We start from the raw sequence: 13193 nt of genomic DNA, 5'->3' as shown, positions 1-13193 counted from the left end.
CCAACCTCGCTGTAGCCAAACATCGGCTACAGCACTGTCATCCAGTTCTGGGAGGGTGTTTATAGATGTCTTCCCAGAACCACGCCTCCTGCGTGCCCCCTAGGGTGTGCATCCGGTATACTCTGTGATCACTGTGTCCTTGTGAACACAGCTTATCACAGATCGCGATAAAGGGCCAATCACAGCGTTCCCTTACCATGTGATCAGCTGTGTCCAATCACAGCTTATCACATTGTAAACAGACTTGCTGATTATCAGCAGTCCTTTCCTTACGCACTGTCACAGCGTGAGGAGAGGAGAGCTGGAAACTGGTAATTCTGACAGGATATTTACACTGATAATCAGGGCATTGATCATTGGTGCCCTGATTATCAATGCAGCCCCATCAATGCCACCTAATCAATGCCCATCCGTGCAGCTTCATCAGTGCACATCAGTGAAGGAGAAAAATAATTTATTTTCAAGATTTTAAAACAGAACTAAGAGGTTTTTGGGTTTTTTTTTTGGGGGGGGGGGTTCATAATTTTCAGTCTTTTTTTGTTTGTTTAGCAAAAATAGAGAGGGTTAATTTTACCAAAGAAATGTAGCAGACTATATTTTGGCCTAAATTCATGAAGAACAGTTATTTGAAAAATTGTATGACAGAAATTTTCGTCCTTTTGTTTATTTGTATAGGAAAAAAAAAACACAGTAGTGATTAAATACCACAAAAAGGAAGCTCTATTTGTGTGAAAAAAAAATGATCTAGATTTATGTTTGCATGACTGAGTTATTTAAGGTAGCATCAGTATCTGCGCAGGTTCAAAATATAAGAGCCGCCAGCAATGTATTCTGATACAAAGAATATACAATAGATAAATATAGTGCAGCGCTTAACAGCGTGAATAGTAACTACAATTATATAAATAAACTTAAATCTATATAGTGTTCAAATACAGGTACAATAAAGACATAGTGAACAGTCTTTTGATGTGATAAAAAACATTTTCGATCACAGAAAATAATCTTTTGTATTCAAGTGTAGCCTTGTTCACCCTACTCAGTGTGAAATGTCCTTGGGTACAATCGTGAGTGATCATAGACGTAAACGCGACAAAACACAATCTTGTGCAGTGCGTATCACCCCACTCAGTGCTCAAGGGAGACTTACCAGAAACATTTGACCTTCATATTATTATAGAATGTTCAAATAAGTCATGTATATGATCCAATGGCTATCACTCCAACATCCTCCACAGCCTCCAAAGTGTAGTGAACATGTATATGAGACAAAAAGGCTTCCCATAGTGTAAAAATCCTTTGTAACTTCTTTAATTCTAGTGACAGCTCTTTTAGCTTCTTCTTCTGACGTGTAGTAGAACTAGAACACCGTGTGCAGCTTTGTTAATTCCTCAACTACTGCTTGTATGAGCAATGGGTCTCCTGGATCTCACTGTAATGCTGCTGCAGCTCTTCCCATTCCCGCAGACAATCGCGGAACCCCGAAGAAGCCAACACATCACATCAAAAGACTGATCACTATGTCTTTATTGTACCTGTATTTGAACACTATATAGGTTTATGAGTTATTGCCAGTTAAAGCATTTGTAAACTCAAAAAAAAAAAAAAAATTTGAAAAAAGTTTCCCCCTGCAAAACAAAGGCATAATGTGCTGGTATGCATTGCATACTAGCATGTTATGAAGGACTTCCCTTACAATGAAGCTCTCCAACAGCATGCTGTCACCACTGCAGAGGCTTCCATCTTCACCCGGTCATTCTTCTGAGTTTGGGGTCTGCGGCTACTTGGTTGACTGACCCATGAGGATGTCACTCCCGCACATGCATGTGGGAGTCACGGCTGCTACACACAGCTCTGAAGGGATGGCACTGGTATGCCGTTCTTTTACAGTGCATGCACCAGTAACCTCACCAGCTGCTGCTCGCTAGAATATTTCCTAAACCGTGCACGTTTAGGAGATATTCATTTTACCTACAGGTAAGCTTTATTGTAAGCTTACCTTTTAGGTAAAAATAAAAAAAATTAGTTTACTACCACTTTAAAGTAGCAGAGTGCTGAATAGCAAAAAACTCCCTGGTCAAGAAGGGGGTAAAACCTGGCAAACAAGTGGTTAGGTGACACACAAACATCAAGCAAAACAAATTTTGGTTTAACTCTAAAGCAGTTTTTCATGCTTTAACTTTTTTACAATTTTGGGTGTCAGTTTTTCTCCTTTTTTGCAGGTGTGTGTAATTTTTAGGCTAGCTATCTTTGGTACTTAACACAGTCTCTTTTAAAATAATCGAAACCTTGAAGCAGCCATTCTCAACCAGGGTTCTGTGGAACCCTGGGGTTCCTCCAGAGGTTGCTAGGGGTTCCTTGAGCTGTGACTGGTTGACTTCCCATTTGATGATGCCTGTATAGTCCCGGAGTCAACACCAATTGGTAGACCCAGTTGTATGAAGCCAAGGACCTTTTAGCTGTTCATAGGGATCGTATTCTGACCACTATGGGTGGCAATCTTTCTACTGACCATGAATGTCAGGAGCATTTTTTTCACTGACCACCAATGAATTCGTTTTACCAAGGGTTTCCCCAAGACCTGAAGATTATTTCAAGGGTTCCTCTGGAGAAAAAAGTTGATAAAGGCTGCCTTAGATATTATATTGTTTGTGTGCACTGAAAAAATAAATTTTTGTACTTTTGTTTACTGAAAATATGTATTTTATTTGTCTGTTAATTCCATTTTACACTGCCTCTGTTGTTTTATTTCGGCCCATCCAGTTGCTCTTTAATCCCATATGGCAGAAAAAAAAATTATGATGAATACTGCTTGAAGTTAGTTTGTCTTGAGAGAAAAATAGGGGCTGCAAATTGCTGATCTCCTTCTGATATACAGGCATAGAGTACTAGTTACTTTCTGAGCTGTTTTCCTGTAAAATCATAAATTCTTATCTTCACACTTGTAGCTCAGTGATTCAAAGTACATAAGCAAGTGGTCAGCATGATTGCTGGGCAAATTCCATTTTGAGAAAGAGTGGACAGCAAGGGCTGCTTTGTTTTTCTCATTGCAGAACAATGTGGAGGCTGCCGTTGCTGAAGTACTTTGAGACAATGACCGGGAGATTATAAAGTCAGAGTGAAGTTACCAAATTTGCTGTGGTTAGTGTCTTAAACTATATTCATACATACTAGGGGGAGTACAACTGGAGGAATCGGTGGTGCAGAAGGATCTGGGAAGTCTGGTAGATCACAAGCTTAATAATGGCATGCAATGCCAATCTGCGGTTTCTAAAGCGAGCAAAATCCTCTCTTGTAATAAAAGAGGTATAGACTCCAGAGAGAGAGATATCATATTACCCCAGTACAAATCATTAGTAATACCTCATCTGGAATATGCAGTTCAGTTTTGGGCACCAATTCACAAAAAGAACATTGGGGAACTTGAGAGAGTACAGAGAAGGGCAACCAAACTGATAGGCATGGAGGAGCTCAGCTATGAGGAAAGATTAGAGGAACTGAATTTATTCTCTCTTGAGAAGAGGAGATTAAGGGGGGATATGATCAACATGTATAAATACATCAGTGGTTCATATAGTGAACTTGGTATAGAGTTAGTCACCCTGAGGACATCACAGAGGACAAGGGGGCACTCTTTACGTCTGGAGGAAAAGAAATTTAATCTTCAAATACGGAAAGGCTTACTTTACAGTAAACTGTGAAAATGTTGAGTAGATTCCCTCAAGAGTTGGTTCTGGCCAGCTCAGTAGATTGCTTTAAAAAAAAAGCCTGGATTCTTTCCTAAATGCATATAATATAACTGGATACTAACATTTATAGGTACAGTTGATCCAGGGAATATCATCTTGGGGAATCAGGAAGGAATTTTTTCCCTTGCTGGAGGAAATTTAGATCATGCTTTATTGGGTTTTTTGCCTTCCTCTAGATCAACTGTGTATATATGGCTTTTTTTTTTTAATTTTGTTTTTCATTGATTGAACTAGATAGACTTGTCTTTTTTTCAGCCAGACTAACTATGTAACTATGTAAGCCATTGAATTAGGATGTTTGCCAGGCAACTAGAATTTTTATAAGGGAAGTCAGAAGTGGCTTCAGCCATGGGCAGCACAGTGGCTAAATGGTTAGCACTTCCACCTGGCAGTACTAGGGTTGTTGGTTTGATTTCAACCACGGCACCATCTGCCTGGAGTTTGCATGTTCTCCCTGTGCCTGCGTGGGTTTCCTCCAGGTACTCCAGTTTCCTCTGACTCTCCAAAGACATGCTGGTAGGTTAATTGGATCCTGTCTAAATTGGCCCTAGTGTATGTATGAATGTGAGTTGAGGACCTTAGATTGTATACCTCTTGAGGGTTAGGGACTGATGTGAATGTATAGTGTGTATTTGTGTGTGTGTATATATATATATATAATGTAAAGTGCTGCGTAAATTGAGGGTGCTATATAAGTACCTGAAATAAATAAGTGTCTACTTCCATATTTTCACAGTACAGGCTTCCTTTAAAGTGTACAACTTTCTCTTGAATGTTTTAGGTGGGACTTTTGTCTATTTATACAAGATAATATATCCCACCTTGCAGCAGAATTTCACACTCAATCAGCATTGACTATTTGAAATCCTTATTCTGCCAACATTAGCAAATAGATAGGAAGGTATATTTTTTGTTCTAACCCCTTTTTTTTTTTTTTTTTTTTTTCCAGAACTAGGAAAATTGTCACACGTCCCATGAGTATTCAAGAGGGGTGTTCTCAGCTAAACACACACACCGTCCTGCCTGCATGCCTGAGCTTAAGGGCAGATGGATTCAAGGAAGTAAATGCCCTATGAATCATCTGTCCTTACTCAAGATGGCCACAACCAGAAATGCTAGGGGGTGATTTTCAAAGTGATTTATTGGCAAAATAAAGCATGGAGTCATGGATGGATGGGAGAATTTGCTTTAAATATTAAAAATTAATTAAATAGTGGTTTTGGTTTGTGGCACTCAGATGCAGTGTAGTTGCGCTTTAATCGCCTTTTCTCAAGGGTGAATACATTTTCACATGATCCTTAGAACTAAAGTTCCCATGCCCTACTCTGCAACTGTGCATCTTTTGGGGTACACCTCTTACAGCTGGTTTTATACCCATTTACAGACTGAGCCTATAGATGTTAACTTACAAATTGGCTGCCTGTGGGGAATTGTGTAATTTTTAGCAAAATCCAAATAGTCCATATCCAGAGCCACCTTGTTGTCCATATTTACACTTTTTCTTTTTTTCTCTTTTTATAATAAAATAGATTTAGTTGCATGTCACCTGTCAACTGAAATCTGAACCCTTCCCCGCTCTACATAAAAAAAGTGTATTTGTCTACTTTTTCTCATTTCCTCATACCCCCCCCTTCAAGCACTTTCGGTCCTGTTTAGAAGTGATGGGTTAATCATTTAAGAAAAAAAGACTGAAGGCCGTAAAAACCTGACAGAAGCCACAAACCTTTCCCTCTACTTTTTTGGCTGAATTAGGTCTTTACAATTAGAGATCTGTAGTTACTATGTGAAGACTTTTCTTTAGAAAAAATCCTGTACAAATATTGAAAATCATCTCTAAAGTGTTGAAACCAGGTCTAACATTTCAGTGAGCTCAGTGGTTTTAAGCCAGTCTGGTCAAAGTTCCCTATTTGAATTTATTTAATCTTTTCGGTTTTCTGAATTGTATCCTAATATGTTGTATATCAACACCACTGTTTGTTTTTTGTTTTATTATTATTAAGTATACACATGACACAATAAAAATGTTAATTATACTATAGTTATAAAGTTGTCTTTTTTTTTTTTTTTTTTTTTTTATTGCAGGGGGTTGTCAACCCTTTCTTCTCACAGCTCTCAATGCTCATTCAGTACCATTAGTAACAGTACTCAGCTGTCCACCCAAGAGTGCTTCAGGTAATCCCTCTTATACTGTCAGATTTTCAGCATCCTTCTGGCTTTGCTACCACCTTTTTGACTATTCAGCTATTTTAGGTGTGTGTGTGTTTGTGTGTGTGTACACACACAACGTCTTTAAGACCAGTGTGGTCTTGGACTTGTGCCAACTGTTCCATGGGAGGATGAGTCATTTGCATGGAGCAGAATAGGTACTTTATTGCCTTTTGTATAAAGACAATAACATTTCACACACCATTATTCTACTATTAAACACTCGCACATCTTATCTTCCATAAAAACTCATACCCCCACAACCTTATTATTATTTCCTTATCTGAAATTGAGTATTTTATTTGATTCTGTTGGCCGAACAAAACAGCGAAGGAGCAAAGGAAAAGCGAGTTTGTGCTGCTGTGGAAAGGGGCATTAGAGCACAACTGTTGCTTTTGTACTTCATGACTTTTAAACCATGCCTTGCTTATCCACTGGACTGAATTTAAACCATAATTGTTTTTTTTTGTTTGTCATTTCTTCTGAGCAGCTGGACAAGACATCCCCTTGTACAAAAGAACAAGAAAGTTGTTGTGTCATCATTTCTTTTACTACTGTTAGGACTGGGTGAGTGCCAGCTTGCATCTGTCCTTCTCAAGCATACTTCATGTTCAAGTTAATGTATTCATGATCTTTTTTTTATTGTTTTTTTTTTTTTTTTTTTTCTTTTTTTAGTATTTGTTTGTGTTGGAATAGGCCTACAAGTGAGTCCATCCCCAGGTATGTGCATTGCTTGGTTGTAGCTTAACCCCTGAAGAACTAGGCATTCTAGGTCTTCTTCCTAACTTTTAGTACATTTCTGTATAAGGATGTAGATCTAGGTCCCTTATTTTTAACACTATAAACTCCTCGAATGCACGATTCTCTTTATTTAAGACAGGTCTACATTCAGGTACTCTGGTAATTTGAGCTGATTTGATCATGACTTTTAGGATGAGCAGGTAAATTCGCCATCACCAGAAGTTTATTGAAATTTCCCTCTAGGCAAAACAAAAAAAAATAGGCAAAATTAACACTGTTTATGTTTAGACAGGCGGCTTTCAACATGTAGTTTGCAGGTAGATTAATGTCAATATGGCCACAGGAACATGATTCAAGGTTTCATATTTTGCTCTTCAATTCAGAATGTTAGGATGGTAGTTATGCCTTTATGCACAGTATCCAAAGCATCTTTTACCAAACCTTGTAGTTTGGTGTTAATCCACAAGCTTAAGACGCTGTTTTCATGGGCGTTTTTCCATGCTTCAAATCCTAGCAGCAGGAATTCATGCAAATAGTACTTTTGAACCAACATACCATGCTGTCCTGTGCCTGTATATTTAGAAATTTACATGTGATGTTACTGCTTGGGCATTGCCAACATGGTGTATCGCTTCTGTTGCTTGTGGACCAACACCAAACGACTGAGGTTGGTAACAGGTTTAGATATCATGGATAGGTGATCTTGAGGACATTATTAAAGTGGTAATAAACCCATGATTGATTGTTCATCTAAACTAGCTTGGCTGGAAGCAATATATAAATCTTGAAATTGCCATTCCTTGGGGTCATATTGGCATTCATTTTTCTGAATATTTCATGTTGAGTGATGATTGATTTAACACATGAGTGACAGTTGGTTTTATACACTCACCGGCTACTTTATTAGGTACACCTTGCTAGTGCCAAGAAAATCTCCCCCACACCATAGCACCAACACCAGTCTGAACCATTGATACAAGGATGGATCCATGATTTCGTATTTTTTACGATCCTACCATCTGAATGTCGCAGCAACCAGTCTGCCCATTCTCCTCTGACATCAACAAAGCGTTTTCGTCCACACAACTTCCACTTGCTGGATATTTTCTTTTTTTGGTCCATTCTTTGTAAACGCTAGAGATGGTTGTATATGAAAATTCCAGTAGATCAGCAGTTTTTGAAATGCTCAGACCAGCCCAATGGGCACCAACAACCATGCCACATTCAAAGTCACTTAAATCCCCTTTTTTCACCATTTTGATGCTCGGTTTGAACCTCAGCAAGCCATGTGATTGGCTGATTAGCAATTTGTGTTACCAAGCAATTGAACAGGTGTACCTAATAAAGTGATTGGTGAGTGTATAGGAGTGTGTGATAATTTGGCAAATGCACCTGGTATTTTCTGGAGCCACCTGGAGATCTGTAATTGTAAACTTTTAGTAGTTATGGGTGGCAGCTGTATTTCCACACATCTTCAGCAGGTCCTGGATCATCACCTCACTACATAAAATGTTTGAAGTTGTTTAAAGGATAATTTCACCTTTTGTAGAAAAATCAATAAATGTACAGATTTTTGCAGAAAAAAATTAGCATTTATTATGTTTCTCTTGCAGGAGCCTGGAAAACATTGATCATGGGTGCAATGTCAGGCTTCTACAGACCTGCAGTTTTTGCCCATACCGTCATACAGGCTGCCTGTTTGAAAGCTGAAGGGCTTGTGAATGAACTACGAGAGCACTCATCAGCGCCCTCACAGTTCACAGATCTTTCAGATCTACAAGCCATCAGCTGCGGTGGCTGTCGTTAGTGGTAGTGCATTTATTCACAGTGAATGAATGACACGGCTGTGTTGGCGGACTGGTGGCAGGAGTTGGAACATGTTACATGTTCAACCCTGAATACGGATGGAATATGTTCCAAAAGGCGAACTTTGCCTTTAAAAGCAAAGCCATGCCAGATCCAATTGCTGTGACACCTGGCTTTATCTCTGTTAGCAGTGACACAGTGATCAAATTATATTGCTGATAGTTAATTCCATGTGATTACTATGCTGATAGCATGGCTTTGCTTGTCAACATTCTGTCACTGACATGGTGATCACCTAACTTTGTTAATGTCACTGTTAACTGACATTGACAAAGCCATGTGATCACTATATCAGTGCTGACATGACAATTGTGTAAAGTGGCAGCCTGATCATCAAGATAAAAGGCAGAAAAGGTTGTGTTTAGGTGGCAGTATATGGTTTTTATCAGCAACTAAACACAAAGGTCTTAAATTCCTTCTATCAGTACATGTCAAGTGAAATTTTCAATCCAGAAAGTGCCTGAAGTGACTACTGAAGAGGCCAAAGGGTAGGAGAAGGAGTGATTCCTTTATAGTCAATCTGTTTCTTGAATTCTCTAAAGCCACCATTGACAGGTGGTGGGATGCTTCTTACCTGTGACATCTGAAGATCCCATGTATTGCTTTAAGCTCAGCTGCTGGAAGCAGTGCTAGTTCTGAAACAAAGCATACCTGTGCAGCGTCGCACACAGGAGGTTATTTACTAAACCTGGTTCACTCAGAATCTCATGCAATTCTGCATGGAAACTAATCAGCTTATAGGTTTTATTGCTAAAAGTTAATTGAACAAGCTGAAGTTAGAAGCTGATTGGCTTCCATACACAGCTGCACTGGATTCTCCGTAAACCAGCTTTAGTAAATCTCCCCCCACAATGATTTGTCTGCCTTGAAATTGGTACCATTTCCTGGTGTCACGAAATAAACTTTCATCACTGTATGGTATCCTCAGCTTTGATGTGCAGAATTTACACAGATGGGTTCCCCTTTAATATCTTCTCTCTTCACAGCTGTCTCCAGTGCCATCTTTTTTGTACCTGGATTTCTGCTGCTGATTCCAGGAGGTAAGACATTGTCTTCTTTGATTGCTTCATACAAGCCATGCTAGATGGATAACCTCTCTTTTTTTTTTTTTTTTTTTTTTAAAGACAGATGACTAAACAGAATTGAGCTAAATACTGTACGTGGAAGTTGTCTTAACCTGCCAGGATTTGTATTTCTGTCCTGAGGTTTACACATTGCCATTGATGGCCACCTTTTGAGAATACTACTTCCCTGGCTTTCATGCTGGTACTTTGTTTTCAGTGCTAAGTCAGTGGCTAGGAGCAACCATAGAGATGAGGAACTCTGACTGTTTTCTGCCACACATTTTCAGCCTGATTTTCCTGGATCTCTGACTTAGTGCCTGTTCACATACTCACCGGCCACTTTATTAGGTACACCTGTTCAATTGCTTGGTAACAAAAATTGCTAATCAGCCAATCACATGGCAGTAACTCAATGCACTTAGGCATCTAGACATGGTGAAGGCGACTTGCTAAGGTTCAAACCAAGCATCAAAATGGGGAAGAAAGGGGATTTAAGTGATTTTGAACGTGGCATGGTTGTTGGTTCCAGACAGGCTGGTCTGAGTATTTCAAGAACTGCTGATCTACTGAGATTTTAATGCACAACGATCTCTACGGTTTACAGAGAATGGTCTGAAAAAGAGAAAATATCCAGTGAGCTGCAGTTGTGTGGACAAAAATTCTTTGTTGATGTCAGAGCAGAATGGGCAGACTGGTTGCTGCGACATTCAGATGGTATGATCAGAATTTGGCATAAACAACATGAAAGCATGGATCCATCCTGCCTTATGTCAATGCTTCAGGCTGGGGGTGTAATGGTGTGGGGGATATTTTCTTGGCACTAACAAGGTGTACCTAATAAAGTGGTCAGTGAGTGTACAGTGCCTTGAAAAAGTTTTCATACCCCTTGAAATTTTCCACATTTTGTCGTGTTACAACCAAAAACGTAAATTTCTTTTATTGGGATTTGATGTGATAGACCAACACAAAGTGTCACATAATTGTGAAGTGGAAGGAAAATGATCAATGGTTTTCAAATTTTTCTAAAAATATCTGAAAAGTGTGATGTGCATTTGTATTCAGCCCCCTTTACTCTGATACCCCTAACTAAAATCTAGTGGAACGAAGTGCCTTCAGAAGTCACCTAATTAGTAAAGAGTCCTCCTGTGTGTAATTTAATCTTAGTATAAATACAGCTGTTCTGTGAAGCCCTCAGAGGTTTGTTAGAGAATGTTAGTGAAAAACTGCATCATGAAGGTCAAGAAACACACCAGACAGGTCCAGGATAAGGTAGAGAAGTTAAGTTATAAAAAAAAAAATATCCCAAGCTTTGAACGTCTCACGGAGCACTGTTCAATCCATCATCCGAAAACGGAAAGAGTATGGTACAACTGCAAACCTACCAAGACATGGCCATCCACCTAAATGGAAAGGCCGGGCAAGGAGAGCATTAATCAGGAGAGCAGCCAAGAGGCCCATGGTAACTCTGGTGGAGCTGCAGAGATCCACAGCTCAGGTGGGAGAATCTGTCCACAGGACAACTATTAGTCGTGCATTCCACAAATCTGGCCTTTATGGAAGAGTGGCAAGAAGACAGTCATTGTTGAAAGAAAGCCATAAGAAGTCTCATTGGAATTTTGTGAGATGCCATGTGGGGGACACAGCAAACATGTGGAAGAAGGTGCTCTGGTCAGATGAGACCAAAATTTTAGTTTTTGACCTACGTGCATAACGCTTTGTGTGGTGGAAAACTAACATTGCACATCATCCTGAACACACCATCCCCACCGTGAAACAGGGTGGTGGCAGCATTATGTTGTGGGGATTCTTTTCTTCAGCAGGGAAAGGGAAGATGGATGGAGCCAAAAACAGGGCAATCTTAGAAGAAAACCTGTTAGTCTGCATAACACTGGAGACCGGGGTTCACCTTCCAGCAGGTCAACAACCCAAAACATCCAGCCAGAGCTACAATGGAATGGTTTTAGATCGAAGCATATTAATGTGTTCGAATGGCCCAATCAAAGTCCAGACCTAAACCCAATTGAGAATCTGTGGCAAGACTTGAAAATTGCTGTTCACAGACGCTCTCCATCCAATCTGACAGAGCTTGAGCTATTTTGCAAAGAAGAATGGGCAAAAATTTCACTCTGTAGATGTGCAAAGCTGGTACATCTTCAAAAAGACTTGCACCTGTAATTGCAGTGAAAGGGGGTCCTACAAAGTATTGACTCCAGGGGGCTGAATACAAATGTATGCGGCACTTTTCAGATATTTATTTGTAAAAAATTTTGAAAACCAGTTATTTTACCACTTTGTGTTGATCTATCACATAAAATCCCAATAAAATACATTTACGTTGTTGGTTGTAACACGACAAAATGTGGAAAATGTCAAGGGGTATGAATACTTTTTCAAGGCACTGTATATTATCATTACAGGTACTTATACAGCGCCACCAATATTACACAGTGCTGTACATTCTTTTTATATTGTACATTCACATCGGTCCCTGCCCTCAAGGAGCTTACAATCTAAGGGTTCCTAACTCTCACATTTATATACATTAACATATAATATTTTTCATCTCCAGTAGAAGCTGCATTTTTTTTTTTAAGCCAGTGTGCATGGAGCCTTAAAGTACTGAAATCAGATACAGCTAGGCAACTGGCATTGTCAGAAATGGCAGTCCAGACTTCGCACATGACAGTCACTTGAAATAACACAGCTAGGTCTGTTTCCTTTTTGTTGCTTTGCGTTTTTAACTTTAATGAATGTGATTAAAACAGAACTAAACCCATCATTTTACAGTTTAAAAAAAACTGCCGAGAATATCACATTTGCTTGTACTCTAAAGCTGTCAATCCATCAAATGGCTGGAGTCATACCTGATCACATGTGCAGAATTATGCCAGTTATAGATCAAACAAAGGCTAAGTTGACAGCCTCCTTATCTTTAAAAAAAAAGTTCTGCTAAGGCCTCTGCTGACATAGTCACCCATGATGCAGAGATTCTGTCGAACTTGTGATGTGGATCTAAAAATGATGTTGATCATTGCTGGTCCCCCACTATGCTTTCCTAGTGGCTTAGAATCTTTTAAAGTGGTTATAAACCTCAGACATGAAATATCAACAAAGCATATTCTTCTATATTATGTACTTGTCTTAATCCAGCGTGTCATTTCTCTCTGTTGCCTCGTTCCTCTGCTATCTGCATGAATCTCCTATGAAAAGTTTTCCTGACACGAGGTAAAAAGGTGACAGGGGAGGGAGCTCCAGGACACAGCCTATCATTGACAGCCTCATCTCTGTTCCTTTGAGCTGTGTGAAGGAGGTTGTGTCCCTTCCCTCAAGTCAGCTCCCACTAAACTCTGCAGAGTGTGCCTTCAGCTCCCCTCCCCCTGCTTTGCAGAAACTCAGACAAGCTGTATAAATTCTGCACATTGAACACTTGTAGAAGGCTACAGATAAACAGGTATAACTTATTAGGAGGATTTGTTTAATTTCTGTGTATCATCTGAGGCTTGTTACGTCACTGGGTATGTGTATGGTTTACAACTACTTTAAGTGGATATAGACCCTTTTCACACAG

The 13193-nt window shown here is 39.5% G+C and overlaps 1 protein-coding gene across 2 annotated transcripts in view; it reads left to right on the top strand.

Annotated features, from left to right (window-relative positions):
* Positions 1-13193, top strand: part of TMEM134 (transmembrane protein 134) — a 62404-nt gene that overhangs the window by 46126 nt on the left and 3085 nt on the right. For both annotated transcript variants that reach the window (XM_089687574.1, XM_089687575.1), the window contains exons 4-7: positions 5832-5921; positions 6445-6521; positions 6630-6674; positions 9548-9601. In XM_089687574.1, coding sequence (XP_089543700.1) covers positions 5832-5921; positions 6445-6521; positions 6630-6674; positions 9548-9601 — 266 coding nt within the window. The remainder of the gene's footprint in view (positions 1-5831; positions 5922-6444; positions 6522-6629; positions 6675-9547; positions 9602-13193) is intronic.

This window comes from Staurois parvus, unplaced genomic scaffold (genome assembly GCF_062004578.1).
Source record: "Staurois parvus isolate SC_StPar_1 unplaced genomic scaffold, SC_StPar_1.0 ptg000430l, whole genome shotgun sequence".
Taxonomy (NCBI): domain Eukaryota; kingdom Metazoa; phylum Chordata; class Amphibia; order Anura; family Ranidae; genus Staurois; species Staurois parvus.
This window is presented reverse-complemented; position numbering and strand designations above follow the sequence as displayed.